Below are 24,261 nucleotides of genomic sequence, written 5' to 3'. Positions count from 1 at the left end.
CCTTCAGCTTAGGTCATGATCCCAGGGTCCTGGGATCGAGCCCCGCATTGGGCTCCCTGCTTGGCGGGAAGCCTGCTTCTCCCTCTCCCACTCCCCCTGCTTGTGTTCCCTCTCTCTCGCTGTGTCTCTCTCTGTCAAATAAATAAATAAAATCTTTAAAAAAAAAAAAAGAGACATGAGAGGTCCTTGCAGAATAAAATTAAAGTACTTTTTTCTTTTTAAGTTAATGTGCCCTGGATATAATCAGGAGTATTTTCTATATCCCGGAAAGGAGACCACAGGGCCACTCTTCTGACATGAAAGCTCTAATCTTTTCTGACTTCTGTATATATTGTTTTTCAGAAAACTGTTAAGTTTTTTAAAAATGTTGTATTCTGAGTAATGTGTGGTTTATATTTGATACTCTTGAGACAAAAAAACAGGGATAGGGCCATTGCTTAGTTTGTATTTGATACAGTATAACCAAACAATGACAAGGCACTTTAAAGTAAATAAATTGTTGTATTTCTATTTTATAAATTCCTTAGCCAGCATATACTAGTAGAGAAACTGTAGAAGAGTGAAAAATTAGCTGTTTCAGGTTTTTGAGGTTCTTTCTTGATTGTACTCTTTCTGTCTGGATGAAAGATCTAGAACTTAGAGAATCTCAAGGATTTGCCACCTGGTTGAGGGGCTCTATGGAAACTCTGACCTTTCTGACCTTGACTTTGATTTCCTGTAATAGCTTACACAGGACGTATAGACCATCTTTCCCTAGTTGGATGATTGCCACAGTAGGTGGAGAAATCAGGTAATCTCACGTTACAAATTCCTCATCATTTAGAGAGGATCAGTCTTATTCAATTTAATGGTAGGCTAAGGTTTAGATAAAGGTATGGCTGGAACAATTGAAGTTTAGTGACAAAGTGTTCTTTAGATGAGTTTTGGTCCTTAAAATATTTCTTTACATTGTTAAAAAGAAGGGTGCCTGGCTGGCTCTCTCGGTGGAGCATGTAACTCTTGATTTTGGGATTATAAATTCGAGCCCCACGTTGGGTGTAGAGATTACTTAAAAATAAAATCTTTAAAAAAAAAGAAAGAAAGAAAAAGAAAACAACAGGCCTAAAATGGCAGCCTAAGTTAGTAAACCAAGACTTAATACCTTCCCTAACTACAGTTTCAACCCCCCAGAAATGTAACCCTTAAACCAGTCAACATGGGAATTTTTCATTGCACTAGGAAATTTTCTGATAGGCGCCTTCCATTCCCCTTAGGAGGGCAACCTTATCTAAAACAATGGATTTTTTTTGCTAATAATTTCCTTTTTCCCATTCCCAATCTACCTTTAAAAATCTTTCCTTTTCTGGGGCACCTGGGTGATTTGGTCAGTTAAGTGACCAACTCTTGATCTCAGCTCAGGTCTTGATTTCAGGGTCATGAGTTCAAGCGCCACACTGGGTGTGGAGCCTACTGGGTGTGGGTGTGGGTGTGGAGCCTACTCTAAAAAAAAATCTTTCCTTTTCTGTAGCTCTTTGTAAGTCCCCAGACTTGCTAGATGGGGGTGCTGCCCGATTCATGAATTGATTAATAAGGCCAATTAGATCTTTAAAATTTTACTCAGTTGGGGGTGCCTGGGCGGCTCAGTTGGTTAAGCGTCTGCCTTCAGCTCAGGTCATGATCTCAGGGTCCTGTGATTGAGCCCCGTATTGGGCTCCCTGCTCAGCAGGGAGTCTGCATCTCCCTCTGCCCCTCCCCACCTCTTATGCGCTCTCTCTCTCTGTCATTCTCTCTAAAATAAATAAATAAAATCTTTAAAAAAAGAAAGAAAAGAGAAGAAAATTTGCTTGGTTGAATTTTTGTTATTTAACAGATTTGGTGGCAGGCAGCAACAAGATCCAAAGTGAACTTCCAGCAGCATTTGGGGACAATGAGAAATACAGGCATGGTACCCCATGAACCCTTTGAATGCATGTGTTTCTCACTGCTCCTGAGGGCCGTGGGTAAATTCTCTCTTGGTTCTGAGCTCCACTCTTTGTTCATTTAAGCTCCCCAATCTAATTGGCTTTCCTTTACAGCCTGAGCTGCCAGATGGTTATGAGCTGGTTTTGCCTAGAGTCCCACTGAGCTGGCAAAGTGTCTGCCCAAAGCCAAATCCCTAGCCTTTCAGACCACAGTTCCCCTGGAATTGCTGGAAAACCCCAGCAAGGTTCCACAAGAATTGTTTGTGGTGAGCACAGGGCCTTCTCTTGGCGGAGACACAGTAACATCTCTTGGTTGTTGCTTATACATTAAGGTGCACATATTTGTCTTGTTTTGTCTAGATAAAGGCCATTGGTAAGAGGGATCTCAGAGACCAAAAAACTGGAAAAATTGGTAGGTACAGGGTGAGCATTTGAAGGCTATTAGAGCTCTTGCCACCTCAAGAAAATAGAGTAAGTTGGGGCGCCTGGGTGGCTCAGTTGGATAGTGTCTGCCTTCGGTTCAGGTCATGATCCCAGAGTCCTGGGATCGAGCCCCACATCGGGCTCCCTGCTCCGCGGGAAGCCTGCTTCTCCCTCTCCCACTCCCCCCTGCTTGTGTTCCCTCTCTCACTGTGTCTCTCTCTGTCAAATAAATAAATAAAATCTTTAAAAAAGAAAATAGAGTAAGTTGATCACAGAATGGGTTAGGTTGATAGAAGTTCACCCACCAACCTCAAGAAAACCTCTGTACTGTAAAACATATAAGATCCCCAACCCAGTGTCCCATCCCTGGCATTACCTTGGCTCTGAGAACTCCAAAGTCTTAGCTAATGAAATCCTTAAATTCTAAAGAGTCAAGCATGCCACCTTCCAGCACACCTGCTTATTTTATGTCTAAGAACTATAGTCTTAGAAGTTGTAGATATCTCGCAAAAGTGGCAAAATCTTACTTAGCTTGTTTTGTGTCCTGAGGAACTTGGCTCAGTAACTGTCAGGTTGAGGGTCCCCAAATAAGGCCAGACAGAAATATGAGTTGCACCCCATTTGCAGCTAAATACGGCTGAACAGAAATGTGGGTTAACTCCATTTGTGCCTAGAATCCTACCAAACTGCTTCAGCCTTCAAGGGAATTACAACCTAGAAATACAGTGGTTGTTATGGGGACTGTTCCAATTAGATAAAATCATTTAAGAAGTACACTTGAAAGCAAGGATTCCCAAATTAAACAGAATGAGATACTTGTTTTAATTGGCAAGCAGAAGCCTCCAAAAGGTTTTAAAATTCCCATATTGTTTCATTAAAAGACTCATTGCGAAAGGCTAGTGAAAAATTAGAGAAGAGGTACCCAAAACAAAAGACTCTAAGACTGACATAACTCCCGCTGCTCCCAGCTCCCCTCTCTCCCCCTTGGAGTACTTGTTCTACTAATCCTCTGTCTCACTTGGTTTTCCACTCTGAGAAGACTCCACAACCGTAAACAAAACTTCACCACATTGGGGCCCCTGGGTGGCTCAGTTGGTTAAGTGACTGCCTTCGGTTCAGGTCATGATCCTGGAGTCCCTGGATCGAGTCCCTGGATCAAGTCCCGCATCGGGCTCCCTGCTTGGCAGGGAGTCTGCTTCTCCCTCTGACCCTCCCAACCCTCCCCCCTCTCATGCTCTCTCTCTCTCAGTCTCTCTCTCAAATAAATAAATAAAATCTTTAAAAACAAAAAAAAACACTTCACCACATTAACGGCCTTACATACACCCCTGTATTTACCTTCATAGGAGGACCCCTACATGGGCCCCTCCCAGAGTTGTTGAAACAGAGAGATTTTTCTGGTAAAACTGCTCTGTTCTTTCCTTAAACAGCCAAGGGGAAACTCTGGTAGATACCAGACACTGCAGAGGGGATCTGGGAAAAACTGGCAGAAGCCAGCAAAGGGTGAAAATTCTTACCAGAATCAGTTCCTTTCAAGTCTCTTGTCTGGGAGCGCCTGGGTGGCTCAGGTCATGATCCCAGGGTCCTGGAGTCGAGCCCTGCATTGGGCTCCCTGCTCCGTGGGAAGCCTGCTTCTCCCTCTCCCACTCCCCCTGCTTGTGTTCCCTCTCTCACTGTGTCTCTCTCTGTCAAATAAATAAATAAAGTCTTTAAAAAAAAAAAACAAAACTCTTGTCTGTAGTGCCCAGTCTAGAGAGGAAAATAAAATTTCACGTTGTCCCTTCCTTTCCAAATCCAGACCCATTGGCTTATTGATCCTTTCTCTCCCAGAGATACCTATTGCCTTCTCATTTGTCTAGTGTTGCATAACTGGGCTTGGCTTTCTGCCCACATGGGACATGCAGGTTTTGGTTCTTTGGCTATCATTTGGAGTGACTCTAGATCTTGGGAAGGTAGTATCCTTTGCACCCTTTTTGGGGACCCCTCTTACATCCATGGGGTGTTATTCAGTACCACCAGAAATACTTAAAATTAGAACCATGTCCCCAGGGGAAAAAGAAGCAAACTGAGAATAATAGAGTTGAATAGGTAGATCAACCTATTATGTCATTTAAGTTACAACCCAGTTCTTGGAGGAATTGAAAGCAATTGTCCTTATCTTGCAATCTTTATAAAACTAAAACTTTGGCTCTAGAGGCAGTTCAAAGTTTACCTATTTCTTCACCAATCCCAAAACTTCCCCTGTTTATCTCAAATGGATTGTAAATTTTTGGCTCTAGGAAACCAAAGTCCTTCTTAGAGGAACTTGCATTCTTTTCCTGTCCCTTAAAGTTATACATCTTATCATGTCTTAGAAATGTAAGCACAGCCCACAATTACCAGAGAATGAGAGAAAAAAAGGGAAAGAAGCCTTTTTTTTTTTAGATTTTATTTATTTATTTGAGTGAGAGAGTGCACAAGAGGGGATAGGGTCAGAGGGAGAAGCAGACTCCCCACTGAGCAGGGAACCCGATGCAGGACTCAATCCTGGGATTCCAGGATCATGACCTGAGCCGAAGGCAGTCGCTTAACCAACTGAGTCACCCATGTGCCCCTGGAAAGAAGCCTTTTTTTTTTTTTTAAAAGATTTTATTTATTTATTTGGCAGAGAGAGACACAGAGAGAGAGGGAACACAAGCAGGGGGAGTGGGAGAGGGAGAAGCAAGCTTCCCGCGGAGCAGGGAGCCAGATGCGGGGCTCAATCCCAGGACCCTGGGATCATGACCTGAGCCGAAGGCAGACGCTTAACGACTGAGCCCCCCAGGTGCCCCAAGAAGCCTTTTTAAAATACAAACCTCCAAAAGAGCTCTTTTCTCAAACTATAGCACTACCTCCTTAAGATTAATCCTAGGGGCAAATACAAATCTTAAAAATCTTCTCCACAAATATTAGTAACTATAGGGTCTTCATGTGCATCTGTCTCTCTCTGTATATAGTAAATGTGAGATATTTTTCTACCTCTGGATGGCATTGCTAAAATTAATTTGTAAAAGAGTTTTATTTACTTGGTTTGAAGGCAAACATTGGTAAGGATTAGACATTCTAAAACTCTCAGAAAGAAACCAACCCAAATGTTTTGTCAAGTTCACACAATCTGGATAAATATTTGATATGAAAGCTACTTTAAGTTTGTTGGTTTAATTAAAGTAGACATATCTTAGGGTGGCACAGTCAGTTAAGCGACCAACTCTTGGTTTCAGCTCAGGTCATGATCTCAAGAGTTGTGGGATCGAGCCCCACATTGGGCTCCATGCTTGCGTGGAGTCTGCTTGAAACTCTCGCTCCCTCTCCCCCTGCTCCTCCCACTTGTGCGCACACTTTCTCTCTCTCTGTCTCTCTAAAATAAATAAATCTTTAAAGAATATTAAAGTAGACATGTCTTTAGAGTTATCAGCATTAAAATTAAAACTTTTATTCTGCCTTAGTTCACTTAAAGTCAAATAAGGTAATATCTCTGTTACAAATTAAAAAAAAAATAGCTTGGCAGGGGGCACCTGGGTGGCTCAGTCGGTTGGGCATCCGACTCTTGATCTTGGCTCACGTCATGATCTTGGTGTCGTGAGATTGAGCCCCACATCAGGCTCTCCACTCAGCGTAGAGTCTGCTCAAGATTCTCTCTCTCGCTCTCCTTCTGCCCCTCCCCTACTATCTCTCTCTCAAATAAATAAATTAAAAAAAAAATAGCTTGGAAGAATGACCGACTTTGATGTCTCATGAAGGTTTTATGGGTAATATAAGTGTAATTATTAAGAACAAGTAAATAGATACAAATAAAATAAAAAATTTAGGTAATCTTTTAAATAGTCTCCCAAATCTTTTTTGGTAACCTAAAACCGTAAAGTTTTTTTTTCTAAGTTAGGTTAAGTAATGAATTAAGTTGAATTCATTAAATATCTATATCATTTGTAAATAAGATGAAATACTAAAACATCAATTGCTAAACATAGGTTTATCTTGTGGTGCCTAGCTGGCTTAGTGTAACATGCAACTTTTGATCTCAGGGTTGTAAGTTCGAGCCCTACATTGGGTGTAGAGTTTGCTTACAAATAAAAAATCTTGGAAAAAAAAAAATGAAGTATCTACTTGCAGCTTCTTATTACAGAAAAACTAAAATACATTTTGGATATGTTAGTGCTACATTGGAAAATTAAAGACATATGCTTCTAAAAATTATAAAATGTATTTATAAATTTGCCAATCTAAAGAATGCTGGTATAACAGATAGTTCCCATTTGCTTAACACTACTAGAAATAATGAAGGAAATATCTGCATATGGAAGGGAAGTAAAATATGTTTTTGATTTTAAAAAAAAAGTATGAGGAATGGAGATACATTCTTTTGAGGAAAAAACAGTTGTAGAAAGTTTGTGAAAAAGGAATCTCTGGCAAGGAATTGTGTATGTGGTCAGGACTGACTGAAGATTGGAACGAATAAGTTTTCATATCAAAACTAAGGTGGTGAAAAATTAGAATTTGGTTTTCTCTGTTCTAAGAGGACGAAGATTGTGTGTTTGGACTTTTCTCATTGGCGTAAGTCTTTTTGACCTAGAACATACCAAAGAATTTGCTAAACTATTTAAGCTTATGTGATATGTTAAATTACATCAGAAGCATTGTCAAATAAAAAGTAATACTAAGCCTTCTTTATGTTGTAAGATTTTGGCACATGTGCATAAAGTCCATTCTGCTTCTGGAAAAAAAAGAGGCCCCTCATTGCCAGACTTTTGCCATCCTGATGTCCTATAACATGGCAACAGTCTGCTGCTGAATCAGAGAAATTAAGGTGGGTAAATACTGGCTGTCAATTAAATGAATAGCTGGGGCTATGGGAAAACTAAGATGGCTGCTTAGTTCTTCCCAGCTGGCAAACCCTATTTTTCAGTTTTTACATTCTTTCACTCACCATAGGGCTTTCAAGATGACCCAAAATTATGAATAGACATCGGTGGGGAGACTTCTATAATATTGTAAAAATAATCTGCCAGCAATTTCTGACTTGTCAGGTCATCCTGGAAAAACTAATTTTGTTCCCAGAGCCTCAGACCTACCCCTCTTGACCGTTTGAAAACCTGCAGCGGGACTTCATTCAACTGCTACTTACTACGGATTACCAATATGTTCTTGTTTTACTTGCATGTTTTGTGGATGGGTTGAAGCCTTTCCCTGCTGCAAGGCTGTGATGCCCTCCCAGTAGCAAGGAAACTATTAGAAAACATGTTTCCCATTTGGGGCATACCTTCCACAATCTCCAGTGATCAAGGCACTCACTTCACTGGGCAAATCATATGAGCCTAATGAAAACCTTGCAAAACTTCTTGGAATTCTATCAGGAGCTTGTATACTGAGCCTGGAGAACTAGGGATTCTGGAAACATTATCAGAGGAAAATGGCCCTCGAGCCCCCTTGGAAGAGGAATCTTACCAAGTGCTCCTGATCATGGATACCAATGCAAAACTAGAAGGGATGGAGCCTTGGGTACACATTTCACAGCTTGTGAAGGCTCCGCCTCCAACCAGGTCCTCTACAGACACTGGAGACCTCCAAATCAAATTGATGAGGAAGAGAAGTAGCTCAGTCGGGGTGGAATGCTTCTGCCTCAGATGATGGATCCAGACTTTAAATTTTAACTAAACTCAAAACCCTTTCTCCTTCTTCTTTTTTATTCTGGCATTAGCCTGGAAAGTTAATGCCGTCATCTGTTTGTCCCCTGGCCACTGCTTAAGTGGGGTAGTCTTTGGAATTTAGAACAACCTTTTAGTTCAGGCTAGGAGAAAATCTTAACTTTTCATAAGCAAAATAAGACATCTCTTTGCGTGACTCCCCTGAAGTTACATTGTTGAGTTAGAAAGGACCTGCCAGGAGGTTTTCATGATTCAGGAATTCACTCCTCTTGGAAGGTCCCTACTTCCCTGGTTAGGGATAAATGTAAATGAGCCTATGATCGGGAACTTCTCAATTCTTGAAATTACTGCAGAATCTGCTGCTAAAGCAACAGAGGCCCAACAACCATCCTTAGACTCTTTAGCCAAAGCTGTTCGTGATAGTAGGACAGCCCTCGATTATCTTGTAGGCGAGCAAGGGGGTACCTCTCCTGTGGTCAACACCACCTGCTGTATCTGGACTAACCCTTCTGGGGATTTTGAAACTTAATTACGTAAGAACACTGAGTAAGCTGCTTGGCTTAAAAGAGTAACTTCTTCAGTGGGGTCTTTCTTTGATTTATTTGATTTTAATTGTTTTGGGTCTTGGGAACCATGGCTCTGAATACACTCCAAATACTGGGAATTATCCTGCTTATAGTTATCATAATAATATCCCTGGTACATTGTATTCTCTCAAAAGCTTTAAATGCATGTTCACTGCCAAGCATCAAGCAAATGATCTCCCTAAGACGGGAACGTCAGAAAAGGAATGAAGAGGACAACCGACTTAAAAATTGTGAATCTGAAGTTGGAACCTGTGAATATCACAGAAATTAAGCAAAAAACCATCATGACCTGTGAATACCGCACAGAGAATCAGTAACAGCTGTGAGAACTCTGGAGCGGTGGTAGAGAATGATGGTAGAGAATGCTTTAAATTTTGATCGCATCTCTCAGTTAAACTGAGAGTCTGATCAAAAGGGAGGAAATTGTTAAAAAGAAAACCACAGACCTAAAATGATGGCTCCAAGCCAGTAAAACCAAGGCTTAATAGCTAACCTACCTGTAGTTTCAACTCCCCAGAAATGTAACCCTTAGCCAGTCAACGTGGGAATTTCTGGGTCAGCATTAGGAAATTTAATGATAGACCCCTTCTCTCCCCCTTAGGAGGGCGACCTTGCCTAAAACAATGGATTCTTTGCTAATAGTGTCCTTTTTTCTCTGCTCTTTTTCTTCTTTTAAAGACTTGCTTTTTCTTTAGCTCTTTGGAGCTCACCTCTGCTAGGATGGATGCTGCCCGATTCATGCATCAATTAATAAAGCCAATTAGATCATTAAAATTTAGCCTGTTGAACATTGTTACTTAACAATTTACATTTAATTATTTTAACAAAATGTCATAGTTTTTCTTTTAACAAAAATGTATGGTTGGGAATGTGTAGTTTTGACCTCTATTTATTTATATTAAGCACACACCTATCACTCTTATTAAAAGAGAAATATGTGAGGTCAATTATTTTGACTAATGAATGAAATCACTTTTAAGTTGAAAAATCTTGTTTTTTCCTGCACAGTTTTTATTCTGACCTTTATTTCTTAGATTTTTCCTGTGATACTTAAAGTCGTAAAGTAGGTTGCCTACTAAAAATTCCTGAGGCACATTAATTACCACACAATGTTAGTCCTTGAGACACTTCTAGCTTATTGTTGCTCTTTGTTTTTTCCAGGGCTTTTTTTTTTAAGGAAAAGGAAAAAAGAAAACAAAATGTTGACCCATGAGAATACAATATAGGAGACAGTGGCAGACAGTGAAATGGGCCACTGCTAAGCCCAGCCGTCTTATATTTGAACATTTTTGGCAGGTCGCTGATCAGCAATCAGCCATGTTTGGAGAGTGCTGCTTCCACATAGGAGACGTGAAACTAACCATGGGAACTGGGACATTTTTGGATATTAATACTGGAAATAGCCTTCAGCATACTATTGGAGGTAAATAGTTAGAATTTATCCTTTTTATTGATAAAATATCACTTCTTTTCATATTTAACTTTTGTGACACTGTTTTCCCATTTTATACTAAGGGTACTCTCTAACATATTTTTCACCATTACTCTTAGAGACAGTTAATTTCCATTTCCCTTTTTTCTTTAAAAGCATAAAAAATGAGACATATTATTATAGAAAAACTCAGGTTTAGGTTATTTTGGTCAGTTTACCAAATATTTACCTGTAATACCTGTTATATTGTTTAAAACATCTTTCTAGGCCTCTAAATTTTCTCTTAAGTGTTAGCAGTTCTTCTTTGTGTGTGTGTGTGTGTGTGTTTGAGGGGGGGTGGTAATTCTCAACTAGTGATCCATGCATATTTAATGACAGTTGCCAAGAAATTGGTCTCCCTGATGGAAGACATCCTAGGATGTGTAAACCAAGAAATTTAGATTGTGGAACTACACCCTAAGAGGCCTGTGGGCTCTTAATCTGGGCTATGGTCTCCTAACATGGTTACTAAGAGGCAGATTTTAAAATCTTTTTCTTATCTTCCATTCCCCCCTCAAGCTCTTCCTTTTCCCCTAACTGGGAAAATGGAACCTAGAAAATTTCATCATTGCGTTAGGTTATTTCTAATTAGGAACCTTCACAGGTAAATAAAATAGCGTAGTTGGCTCTGTTTGTGTGTTTCTAGAGACATAGATATGCCTGTGGCTACTAAAAGCTAGTGTTTATTGTTCATATTAAATGCCAGGCACTGCACTAAGTTTTTTATGCATTAATTCAGTTTATTCTCACAAGAGCTCTCTGAGGCAGACCATTTTACAGTTGAGGAGACTGAGGCTAAGAGGTTAGAAACTTGTGAGACCACTGACTTCAGAGCCACTTTGCTATTTTTTAAGATAATCAAATTGTTAACCAAATGTAGATGTCTCTGCAATGAATTATCTATTGATTACGTTTGATTTATATCGTTTCTTTGTTTTTAAGGCTTTTATCCACTAATTGGGTGGAAGATTGGCCAAGAAGTTGTATGCTTAGCTGAAAGCAATGCAGGAGACACTGGTACTATCATCAAATGGGCTCAAGAATTAGGTAAGTTATCTTTCAAACAGATTTCACAGGCCAGCCTTAAAGAATTCAAGAGTGCCCATAGGACTACCGATGAGTAGGGAATGAATAGATCATTCAAATGAGACATAAAAAGAACTATGCTAGAAGAAAATATAGGATACTATTTTTTTGACACTGGGATGGTAAAAGCCTAGGAATTAAGGCCAGATACCATAAAGAAAAAAACAAAACAATAAACTTAAGTATATAATTATTAGAATGTGTAAGGAGAGAAGTGTCATAAGCAAAGTTAAAAGACAAATTGGTAACAACAATTTGTAACATAGGTCAGAAAAATTAAGATGACTAAAGAATAAACAAAGGACAGAAGTACAGCTATCATAAATCAAATGACTATTAAAAGTGCTCTTCGGGGCACCTGGCTACTTAGTTGGAAGAGCATGTGACTCTTGATCTCAGGGTCGTTAGTTCAAGCCCCATGTTGGGTGTAGAGATTACTAAAAAAAATAAATAAACTTAAAAAAAATGCTCTTCAGGGGTGCCTGGGTGGCTCAGTTGGTTAAGCAACTGCCTTCAGCTCAGGTCGTGATCCCAGGGTCCTGGGATCAAGTTCCACATCGGGCTCCCTGCTCTGCGGGAAGCCTGCTTCTCCCTCTCCCACTCCCCCTGCTTGTGTTCCCTCTCTCGCTGTGTCTCTCTCTGTCAAATAAATAAATAAAATCTTTAAAAAAAAAAAATGCTATTCAAATTCAACAGTCAAAGAAATACACATCTAAGGGCACCAGGTGACTCAGTCAGTTAAGCATCTGCCTTCAGCTGAGGTCATGATCCCGGGGTCCTGGGATCAAACACGCATCGGGCTCCCTGCTAAGTGGGCAGTCTGCTTCTCCCTCTGCCTCTGTCCCAGCTCTTGTGCCCTCTCGCTCTCTCTCTCTCAAATAAAGTCTTTAAAAAAAAAAAAAAAGAAATACACATCTAAAAAATGATGTCACCTGTCATTGGCAGAGATTAAGTGGTTTGATGATGCTCAGCACCGATGGCAATGTAAAGAAAAATACTATTCTTGTTTTCCTTTGTGATGAATATTAACTAGTATGGCCTTTCTGGAGAATAAGCTGGCAACATGTTTCAATTTACAGAGTGCAGACCCTTTTCTTTGTTTCTTAAGAAAACAAGGATGTATGTAGACAAAGATGTGGACATGCATAAGTGTTTCATACAACAACTGGAAATAAGTTCCCGTCTAGTAGTAAAGCACTGAGTAAGTAAATGCCAGTATACCCGTACGATGGGACATTGTACAGTCACATATAATGGTGTGGTTGTATATCTTATTGGTATAGAACACTGTCCATGAGACATTAAGGAGGGGATGAAGTCATTGCAGAACGGTCTATATAATATTTCTTGCTTTTATTTTATAGCTTTATTGAGATATAATCCATATACCATATAATTCACCTACTTAGAGTGTAAAATTCAGTGTTCTTTGGTATTGTGTCCAGGCTATGCCACCATCACCACAATCTAATTTTATTTTATTTTATTTTATTTTATATATTTATTTATTTTTTAAAGATTTTATTTATTTATTTGAGAGAGAGAGAATGAGAGAGAGCACATGAGCGGGGGGAGGGGCAGAGGGAGAAGCAGACCCCCCGCTGAGCAGGGAGCCCGATGCGGGACTCGATCCAGGGACTCCAGGATCATGACCTGAGCCGAAGGCAGTCGCTTAACCAACTGAGCCACCCAGATGCCCCACCACAATCTAATTTTAGAACATTCTTATTCCCCCTAAAAGATACCTTGATAGGCATTGGCATTCTTGTTCTACCCACCAGCCCTAAGCTACCATGGATCCACTTTCTGTCTTTATGGATTTGCCTATTCTGGACATTACATATGGATGGAATCAAACAGTCCATGGTGTCTCGTAGCTGCCTTCTTTCACTCAGCATAACGTTACAAGGGTCACCCATGTTGTGGCATGTGTCAGTGCTTCATTTCTTTTTATTGCTGAATAATATTCCATTATATGGATGCACCACAATTTATTCATTCATCAGATGATGGACATTTGGGTTGTTCCCACTTTTTGGCTGTTGTAAATAATGAACAGCCTGTATATTATGTAGTCATATTTCATGCAGAAGGTACGAAATGTTATATACCAAAGAATCAACAGTGTGTATCTCTGATGATTAAATTATGGAGCAGGCTGTACCTTTCTACTTTGCTAATTTGAACTAAGCTGAGTTGTTTAAAGACAACACCAATTCTATTGGCAGAAAACATAACACTCTAGGAGGAAAATGCCAATCCATCTCCTTTCTTCCTTTTTCTCTCTTTCTCCATGAGCCTGCACCTGCACTATAAGCATTAGATTATTTTTTTTTAAAGATTTTATTTATTTATTTGGCAGAGACAGAGATAGCAAGAGCAGGAACACAAGCAGCGGGAGTGGGAGAGGGAGAGCAGGCTTCCCGCGGAGGAGGGAGCCCGATGTGGGACTCAATCCCAGGACCCTGGGATCATGACCCGAGCGGAAGGCAGGCCCTTAACGACTGAGCCACCCAGGCGCCTCCTAAGCATTAAATTATTAACAAAAAAAGTTTATTTCAAAGTTTTTTGTCACTTAAAAGTCTATTTATTTATTTATTTATTTAAGAGAGAGAGAGAGACAGCATGCACACATGTGGGAAAGGGGCAAAGGGAGAGGGGGAAAGAGAGAATCTCAAGCAGACTCCCCACTGAGCTTGAAGCCGGACAGGGTGCTTGATCTCAGAACTCTGAGATCATGACCTGAGCCAAAATCAAGAGTCAGACGCCCAACCAACTGAACCACCCAGATGTCCCAAAAGTCTCTTCTTTAAATGTACCTCTTTTAATTTTTTTTGGACATCTATCTTGATTATCAGAAATAGAAAATTATATTTCTTCTCCTTTAGTTATACCTGCTCTTAATTTTACTCCTTCCCAGAAGATGCAAAGAAAAAGCAGAAAAATTTCACATTCATCAGTTAAAAAGAATTATTCTTTTTAAATAAAAAAAAAAATTTTATTTATTTATTTAACGTAGAGAGAAAGAGAGAGAGAGCACACAAGTAGGCAGAGTGGCAGGCAGAGGGAGAGGGAGAAGCAGGCTCCCCGCTGAGCAGGGAACCCAATGTGGGGCTCAATCTCAGGACCCTGGGATCATGACCTGAGCTGAAGGCAGCCACTTAACCGACTGAGCCACTCAGGCACCCCCCAAAAAATTATTCTTGAATCCCATGTGACATCATGTGCACATTCTCCGTAGGAATCTTTGCTTTGCTGGATTGAGGCTCATTCGCTGTGATTCTCAAATGATGAAAACTCTTTTCTGGGAGATGGGGCTAAATGGTCTTACCTAGAAAGGTGATGTGATTTCTGGTAGAGGCACAAGCTCTCCTAAAGGCCATCCCAAGACAATGGGACTGTTGTTCTAACTGGTGGGAGAGAGAATTCAGAGTTGAATTATTTACTTTAAAATTTTAGTCATTGATAAAGCTAAACCTTCTTGTATGTATCTGTCTGAAATTCACACAAAAAGTTGACATTTATTTGAATATATTTCTTTTTCTGAGAATTCACTTTAATGGGTATACTGAAAAAAATTAATTATGTTCAGGAGAAACACAGTGTGTAAGAGCCTAAGTAGTCCTGGCATTCTCTTGAATGTGTAAGCTGAACCTTTATATCTTTGTGCAGCATCCTGAGCTTCTCCAATCTGAATGATGGCTTCCTTCCACTTGGTTAGTGGATTGAACACCTCAGGCTCAGGTGTAAAAGCTGTTTTAAACAAGTTGCATCTTGATTTTTGGATTTATTTTCTAAGTCTTTTTCATACAGGCCAGTTCTTCCTTTTTTTCCCCCTTAGCCTCCTGTGTTAACTAGCACATTTGGGTTCCCACATGGTCATCTCTTTTCTTTTTAATTTGGTCCGTTTCTGCTCCCCTTCACTCTTTGTTCTATTTTGCTGTCTTAATCTTAGAAATATTTTTATGTCTTCCAGCTTGTACTAAGTTAACAAGTAACAGTGCTCACGATGTACCTAGAACTGGACATGCTAAGGGGACACAAGTGAATAATACACCCACTGCCCTCCCGGCAGTTACAGTCTAGCGGGAAAGACATGGGTTTGGTTTTTTTTCTTTTTTTTGTTCTCCCCTCCCCCCCTTTTTTTAAGATTTTATTTATTTATTTGAGAGAGAGACAGATATAGTGAGAGAAAGCACAAGCTGGGGGCGGGGAAAAGGAGAAGCAGGCCCCCTGCCGAGCAGAGAGCCCAACACGGGGCTCGATCCCAGGACCCTGAGATCATGACCTGAGCCGAAGGCAGACGCTTAACCAAGTGAGCCACCCAGGCATCCCAGGAAAGACATCTTTTAAATGAGAAACTGAAATAAATATATTAGTGTTAAGTCCCAGGAAGAAGTAGTTCTTCTACTTCTAGAAGTAGAAGAACTTCAACGATCCCTTTTTAAAGGGAGAGCTTTTTCTAGTCTGGAGAATTAGGAGGCTTCTTTCAAGAATGATGTTAGCTGTTCCCTGAAGGGATAAGATGAGTGGTTGCATAGGGACGCCTGGGTGGCTCAGTCGGTTAAACGTCGGACTCTTGATTTCGACTCGGGTTCTGATCCCAGGGTTATGGTATCAAGCCCCATGTTGGGCTCTGTCTGCTGGAGATGCTCTCTCTCTCCCTCTCTCACTCTGCCCCTCCCCCTGCTTGCTCTCTCTCAAATAAATAAAGGTTAAAAAAAAAAAAAAAGAGTGATTGTGTAGGTGAGAGAGGCAGTTTAAGTTAGGGGGCAGTCCAAGTGGGGAGGACTGGTGAGGGAGGCCCTGAGCAGGGAGAAGCAAGACCTATTTAAGGGACTAAAAGAACGCCCTGTTTCATCTCTGCAGTTGAAGCAGTTGCCATCTCTGCTGTCCTCCAGTAACACAGGTCAGGGGACATTTTTTCCCTAGCAGTATCACTTCTAATTGCTACATGTCACATCTGCTTGCTCCAGGCGACCCCCATAAGACTTCCCCATACACATTTAAAATTACCCAGGACTCTTGTATACTAGAAATAAGGAAACTGATTCCTCTCTGGGTATGATCCCAAGAGAGATAAAGTATCCCTATTAGAAGGGATGAGATGGGTGGCTCAGTCATTAAGTGTCTGCCTTCGGCTCCGGTCATGATCTCCAGGTCCTGGGATTGAGCCCCACGTCGGGCTCCCTGCTCAGCAGGGAGCTGCTTCTCCCTCTTCCTCTGCCCCTCTCCCCACTGCTCCTACTCTCTCTCTCTCTCTGTGTATCTCTCTGTCTCAAATGAATAAATAAAAAATTCTAAAAAAAAAAAGAAGGGATGAGATAAACATTTTCTTATATATGAACTAATTCTAGGTGGTGGTGAACAGATACATGTTTCTGCTGGTGAGCACAATCTTAGTTCGTGGTCATGCCTCCCTCTCTTCCTGCTGGGGGAGAGAAATATGGGTTATTGCTAAAGCTAACGTGGAGGCCAGCATGAACAAAGCCTTGAATTCTCAAGTAGACAGTGCAGACCCAGGGTCTGTAGAGGACACGGCCTGAGTGTTACTGATGAAAATACTTGAGGCTACTAAAGACACTCTGGATGTTTGGGGCGCCTGGGTGGCTCAGTTGGTTTAGTGTCAACTATTGATTTCGGCTTAGGTCATGATCTCAGGGTAGTAAGATCGAGCCCCTTATCGGGCTCCTTGCTGAATGTGGAGCCTGCTTAAGATTCTATCTCTCCCTGTCCCTCTACCCTTCCCCCATCATGTGCCCCCCCCCACCCCCCCACTGCACTTGCTTGCTCTTTAAAAAAAAAGATGCTCTGGATGTTTTCTATGGATCCAGCCTGCTGAGCCAGGAGAAAATCCCCATAGCATGTGGAGAAGAAAGCTGGCCTGGCCAGTCCCTGGGAAAGCTTGCCAACAGTGGACATCAGTACTGTTTAGTCTGAACTGCTCCTCTTCCAGCCTGATGGGGGAGGCCTAATCTTTCTCATATCTCCAGAAACTGGAGAGCCAAGGTTCACTCCCCTACCTCTCATTGCCTGACAACCTCATAAGCCTGACCTGAAAGAGAGCACAGTGTAAGAACATATACACCCTGAATGGGAGTGAACAACCTCAACAGATAGCTCCTACAAAGGCAGAGGTAATGGAAGAAACAAAAGGTTAAAATAACACCAACAGAAGTCGAACTTAAAGGGATGAAACAAAATATTACAAAGAAATGTTTGGAAAACATAAAGAGTTTTAAAGAACAAAACTATGATATATAAAATGTAAAAACAAAACAAACCAACATAAAATAGTGCTAAAAATCCAAATAGAAATCAGGAAGAATTTAAAAGCAAAAAAGAGAGAAATAGAAGATAAAACTGAGAGGTAAGAGATACAGAGGAAAGATCAGAGGAAAAAATATGTGAATAGTAGTCTCTTCTGGCATATGAAAATGTAATTATGGAAATGGAGTTGCAAAAATGTAAAAATTGAAGCAATAAATTGAAAATAAATTTCCTCGAACAGAAGAAAGGCCTTAGTTTTCAGACTGAAATAGCTTACTAAGTTAAAAAAAAGATACAAAGACAATCATATGTGTATGAATTATCTGATTCCCAAGAATAAAGAAAAGCTTCAAGATAGGAAGAACAGTTCATGTATAAAGAAAAAAATCAGACTGTCATGGAAGATAGTTGTAAAATTTGGAAAGTGGAACAGCATGTACATATTATAGAGAAAAAAGAACAGTGAGCCAATATTCTGGTGCCTGGCTAAGATATCATTCATATTAAGTGGAAAAGGGACATTTCCTGGCCATGCGGTATATATTTTCTGAGGAAATTATCCAAGTAGATACTCCAAAAAGAAATAGATCAAAGATCTCAACATGGAAAAAGCAAAGTGTATAAATAAAGTTTTTTTAAAAAAAGGTTTTTTTGCCCCCCTGGTAGCAGCCCAGACTTTGTTCTATTTTATTTGAACTGTTTTTATACCAAACTGATAAAAGATTTCTTACTGTAATGTAAAATCTTTATTTTTGTACGTTAAGAACATAGTTTTGAATATTTCTTTAAGAGATTGAAATTATCTTAACACTAAAAAGAACCCTTAATTAAGCTAGGCTTAAATATTTTATGTGTAATGTATGGTTGTTCTATACAAGAAGGTAACGTGGGGTGCCTGGGTGGCTCAGTCGGTTAAGCATCTGACTTTTGATTTCTGCTAGGGTCATGATCTCAGGGTTGTGAGATCAAGCCCTGCTTCGAGCCCCGAGTGGGGCTCCAAGCTGGGCATGGAGCCTGCTTAAGATTCTCTCTCTCTCCCTCTCCCTCTGCCCCTCCCCCTCCTAAAAAAAAAAAAGAAAAGAATGTTTCTGTTAAACAAAATGTATTCTTTTTTTTTTTCTTCCCATAAGTGATTTTAATTCCATGATGTGTAACTTATGCAGTAAAGTGCTGGTCAAGAATAGACAACAGAGTGTACATTTTTTCTGTTCTTCATGCTTCTTTCTGTTCATTTATGTTTTCATTTCAAGTTCAATGAAATCCTTTTCCAAACACACACACACACACACACACACACACACACCATTTTCTCAGTGCCATACTTTGAAAAGCAATGGAGTGGAACATCTCAGCCTATTATGTAATATGGTTAGAAATAAATAGCAAAAACAGTATTTAAATGGTACTTCACCACATGGAAATTCCTCAGCTTTTCTTAAATAGCATAGAGCCAAGGAAAACTTTGAAACATAATTTGATAGTGTCCAAAAAATACAGAAAGTGACTATAATTCTGTAAAAACAGTACTTAGAGGAAAATGATAAATGCTTATTAATAAGAAAAAGGAGAGAAGCATAATAAACTTCCCAGCCAAAACATATAAGGACATACAAATTATAAAACTGATAAATAATAAAAAGTAAAATTGATAAACTAAATCTCTTTTTTAAAAATACCTGAGAATTGGTACGCTATATATGTTTCACTGGGTATATATACAGTGAGATATATATAGAGAGGTGAAAATTAGAACTGTTTTACTTTTTATTTTCAAACAGCTTCAAAATTAAAGTTGTAAAAACAGCACAAAAACTTTTCCACACCCTTTATCCCAGGCTTGGTATTTTTTTATTACTTGATTTTATTTTTTTAAGTAATCTCTACACCCAATGTGAGGCTTTAGTGTACAACCCAAGACCAAAAGTCGCATGTGCTATTGTCTGAGCCAGCCAGACGCCCCCCAGATTTGCTAATTTTTAACATTTTGCCATGATTGCTTTATCTACCTGCCTACCATCCATCCATCTATCATATATACTGCAGGACAGATAGATATCTATATAATTTTTTCTTTCTTTCTTTTTCTTTCTTTCTTTCTTTCTTTCTTTCTTTCTTTCTTTCTTTCTTTCTTTCTTTCTTTCTTCCTTCCTTCCTTCCTTCCTTCCTTCCTTCCTTCCTTCCTTCCTTTCTTTCTTTCTTTCTTTCTTTCTTTCTCTCTTCCTTCCTTCCTTTCTTTCAAGATTATTTATTTATTTTTTGACAGAGAGAGAGACAGCGAGAGACGAAACACAAGCGGGGGGGTGGGAGAGGGAGAAGCAGGCTTCCCACTGAGCAGGGAGCCTGATCCGGGGCTCGATCCCAGGACCCTGGGATCATGACCTGAGGCAAAGGCAGACGCTTAATGACTGAGCCACCCAGGCGCCCCTATATAATTTTCTGAGCTCTTTAAAAACAGACTGCATGCATCATGTTCCTTTCCCTGTAGTATTTCACAGTGTATTTCCTAAGAATAAGAATATTCTCTTACTTATCTAAAGTATGGTTATTAACTTGAGAAAAGTTAACATTGAGTATAATACTTTTACCAGATTTATAGTCCATATTCCAATTTTGTCAGATGTCCCAATAATGTCATTCATGGCAGTTCTTCCCCAACACAAGATCCAGTCTGTCATTGCTTATTGTATAATTTCCTTTAATCTGGAGCCACTTCCTCAGCTTTGTTTTTCATGCCATTGACATTTTTGAAAGACATAGGCCAGTTATTTTCTAAAATATCCTTCATTTTGGGTTCTCATGACTAGGTCTGTGTTAATGTAGTTTTGGCTGAAGCCATACATAAATGATAACTATCCTTCTCAGAATATATACCTGGAGATGCAGGGTGTCCATTAGTCCTGTTTTAGTTCTGGTAAATTTTGTTCACATGCATAAGATGTTTTCCTATTTCTCCACTGTACAATTACTGTTTTTCCTTTTGTAATAAATAATATGTGGGAGATACTTTGAAATTAGCTAGATGTCCCATTTCTCCTCAAACTTCTATCCCCTAAATTTAGCATTCGTTGATAATTCCTGCTTGATCAGTCTTCACTCCGATGGTTACAAAATGGTGTTTGCTAACTCCATTATCCCTTCCGGGTTAATTAGTTAGCATTCTATTGTGTAATGAGGAGCTTTCCCTTCACCCCTTTTACTTATTATCACTATAAACTCATGGTTTCTTATTTCATTCAACAGGCTATAATTTTTATAGTTATTACTTATTTTCATGTTCAGTTTGTCCCAGATTTAACCAGTGCAAATCTCCTCAAACTGTCTTCTGTGTCTTTTTAAATGTCCATATCTATTTTTTTTTTAGCACTTTCTTAGTTTCTGGCACAAGATTTTTTTTTTTAAGATTATTTATTTGAGAGAGAGAGAACACGAGTGGGGAGGGGCAGAGGGAGAGGGAGAAGCAGGCCCCCCGCTGAGCAGGGAACCTGATGTGGGACTCGATCCCAGGACCCCAGGATCATGACCTGAGCTAAAGGCAGACGCTTAACTGGCTGAGCCCCCCAGGAGTCCCTGGCACAAGATGTTTTAAGTTCATCTTGTGTCTTTCCTACTCCTACCCTAGACTTAGCTACTTTCCCAATGAGCCCTAATTCCTATGAATGGGAAATGGTATTTTAAAATAATGATTGACACGGTGCCTGGCTGGCTCAGTTGGTAAAGTGTGTGACTCTTGTTCTCAGGATCATGAGTTCAAGCCCCACAATGGGTGTGGAGCCTACTTTAGAAAATAATAATAAGATTAAAAATAAATAAATAAAAATAAAAGCAGTGATTAGCAGCAGATTTCAGCAGAGCTAGAAGTGTGCATGTATATGTGTTAAAAAGTTTTTTTAAGATTTGATTTATTTGTTTGAGAGGGGTGAGGAGGAGCAGAGGGAGAGGAACAAGCAGACATCACGTTGAGCTCAGAGCCCTTCGCGGGGCTCAATCTCACGACCCTGAGATCATGACCTGAGCCGAAATCAAGAGCCAACATTAACTGACTGAGCCACCCAGGTGCCCCAGGATCTGTTAAAATTTTTGGAAATTATATCGTACCTCCAATTCCAGTTTAGCTCCTAAGCATCTTTGCTTGGCTTTTTCTGTTCTATATTTTTACATCCCTTTTTCCACATCGAGAACCCTGGCTCCTGACAATGTTAATATTATGTATTCATTTACTCAATCTTAAAATATGCACAAAAGACCTTCAGAATTATTAGTCCCGTCCCACTACAACAAACAACATTTGCTCAAGATCGTTTGCAGGTTTTTTCCTTTATATCAAAGGTGTTTGGTCAAAGTACACTATTCAAAAGTTACTTCAATTAGTTCTTTTTCTCCCTTCAATGATTTTATTAATTTGAAATAGAATTGGTTTCGTTTGTTTTCTGTTACCATTCAGTTTTAGTTGCCCTCCTCTGCAGCCTTTTTAAAAACATTATCGAACTTATTTTTAATGTGGAATTTTAATTTGATTCCCAAAGTCAAAAAAGATATGCTCAGAGAAGTTGACTCTCTCACCTGTCACTTCATCCTGTCTCCCTACATCTTGTAATCACTTCATTAGTTTTTGGTTTATCCTTCGTATTTCTTTTTGCAAAAACATTTAGGATACATGCATGTTTTCTTATGTTCCCTAATTTCTTACATAAAAGATAAGCTATGTATGCTCTTTTGTACTTTGCCATTTTCACTTAAAAGTATATCCTGGGAATTACTTCCCATCAGTTCACAGAAATCTTCCTTCTTTTCACAGCTGCCCAGTACTCCACTATGTCTATGTACACAGTTTAGCCAGCCAGTCTCCTGTATTGGGGCACTTAAGTCATTTCCAATATTTTGCAAACACAAATAGGGCTGCAGTGAATAACTTCGTGCATATGGATTTTCATATTGTTGGAGGTATGTCTTAACAATAAATTTCCAGAAGTGAGATTGCTAATTCGAAGGATAAATACATTGTAATTTTGTTGGACATTGCCAAATTCCTCTCTGTAGGAATCTGCCATTTTGCATTTCTGCCAGGAATGTTTGATACTGTTTCCCCATGGCTTCTTTCCTCTTTGCATCTTTTACATCAGCGAATGATCTAGTTGGATGATTTGCAGAAGTTGGGGGCTGAAATAGAAGTCTTATGAATCATGAAGCTTTTGACCTTTTGCACAGTATCATTTAAATGGCTCTCATATAAATGGAATCATATAAATGGATATTGGAATCCACAGTATTGTATAAATGGAATCCTACAACCAGTTGAGAAGGTTTCTTTTACTCAACATAATGCCTTTGAGATTCATCCATGTTTTTGTATGTATCAATAGTTCATTCCATTGTATTACTCAGCAATTTTCTATGTGATGGATATATCACAGTCTGTTCATTCATTATCCAACTGAAGGACATATGGGCTGTTATTTACAGTTGTGGGTGATTACAAACAAAGCCACTATATGAACATTCATGTACAGGTTTTTGCATGAACATCAGATATCATTTTTCTTTTAATTTTTTTTAAAGATTTATTTATTTATTTATTTGAGAGAGAGAGAGAGAAGAAGCAGGCTCCCTGCTGAGCTGGGAGCCCGATGCAGGGCTTGATCCCTGGACTCCGGGACCATGACCTGAGCTGAAGGCAGACACCTAACTGAGCCACCCAGGCACCCCAGATTTCATTTTTCTAGGATAAATACCTAAGAGTGGGATTGCTGGCTCATATAAAAATGATGTTATATGTGTCATATAAACATACACACATGGGGTGCCTGGGTGGCTCAGTTGGTTAAGTGTCTGCCTTTGGCTCAGGTCATGATCCCAGGGTTCTGGAATCAAAGCCTGAATCGGGCTCCCTGCTCAGGCTGGTGTCTTCTTCTCCCTCTCCCTGTGTGTGAGTACATGCTCTCTCTCTCTCTCTCTCTCAAATAAATAAACAAGTCTTTAAAACAAAAAACAGTGAAGGAAAGCAGAATTTCCCACCCCAAAATATCTCTTTAAAAAAAAACCAAACATACAAATAAGGATGAGTTTATCTTTGTAAAACACACAAAAACAAAAACCTGCCAAGCTGTTTTCGAGCGTGGCCATACCATTTCACGTTCTCACCAACAATGTGTGTGTGTTTGTGTTGCTCCAGTGTTTGGTATTATCATTTTTTGTTTTTTGTTTGTTTGGTTTTTAGTTTTAGCCATTATATTAGGTGTGCAGTGTTATCTTATTCTGTTTTTAATTTGCATTTCTCTAATGGTTAATGATATCAAACACCTTTTCATGTGCTTTTGTGCCATCTATATATCTTCTTTGGTGAAGTATCTGTTCACATCTTTGGTTCAGTTTTTATTTATTTATTTTTTTACTGTTGAGTTTTGAGAGTTCTTTTTTGGTTTTGAGTGTAGGTCCTTTTGGGAATATATGACTTGCAAATATTTTCTTCTAGATTGTAGCATATGTTTTCATTGTTTTAGCAGTGTCCTTTGCAGAGTAAAAGTTTTTAAATTGGTAAAGTTTAATCTATCAGTTTCTCGTTTTGTGGTTTATGCTTTGGATATCATATCTAAGAACTCTTGGCCAAACCAGAGTCACACAAGATTTTTCTCCCATAGTTTCTTCTAAAAGTTTTATCGTTTATGTTTTACATTTAGATGTATAACAGTTTTGAATTAGTTTTCGTATAGGAGTGAAATTTAGGTCAAGGTCCTTTTTTTGGTTTTTTTTTGCATATAGATTAACATTTCTTTTAGACTATGTTAACAACAAATTCTCTTAATTCTCCTTATCAGAGACTGTCTTTA

The 24,261-nt window shown here is 39.4% G+C and overlaps 1 protein-coding gene across 5 annotated transcripts in view; it reads left to right on the top strand.

Annotated features, from left to right (window-relative positions):
• Positions 1-24,261, top strand: part of GK5 (glycerol kinase 5) — an 81,521-nt gene that overhangs the window by 36,546 nt on the left and 20,714 nt on the right. For all 5 annotated transcript variants that reach the window (XM_081827364.1, XM_081827360.1, XM_081827373.1 and 2 more), the window contains 2 exons: positions 9,907-10,033; positions 11,024-11,128. In XM_081827364.1, coding sequence (XP_081683490.1) covers positions 9,907-10,033; positions 11,024-11,128 — 232 coding nt within the window. The remainder of the gene's footprint in view (positions 1-9,906; positions 10,034-11,023; positions 11,129-24,261) is intronic.

This window comes from Leptonychotes weddellii, chromosome 1 (assembly GCF_054177405.1).
Source record: "Leptonychotes weddellii isolate Sample4059 chromosome 1, ASM5417740v2, whole genome shotgun sequence".
Taxonomy (NCBI): Eukaryota; Metazoa; Chordata; class Mammalia; order Carnivora; family Phocidae; genus Leptonychotes; species Leptonychotes weddellii.
The sequence above is the reverse complement of the archived record's forward strand: the minus strand, read 5'-3'. Positions and strand labels throughout refer to the sequence as shown.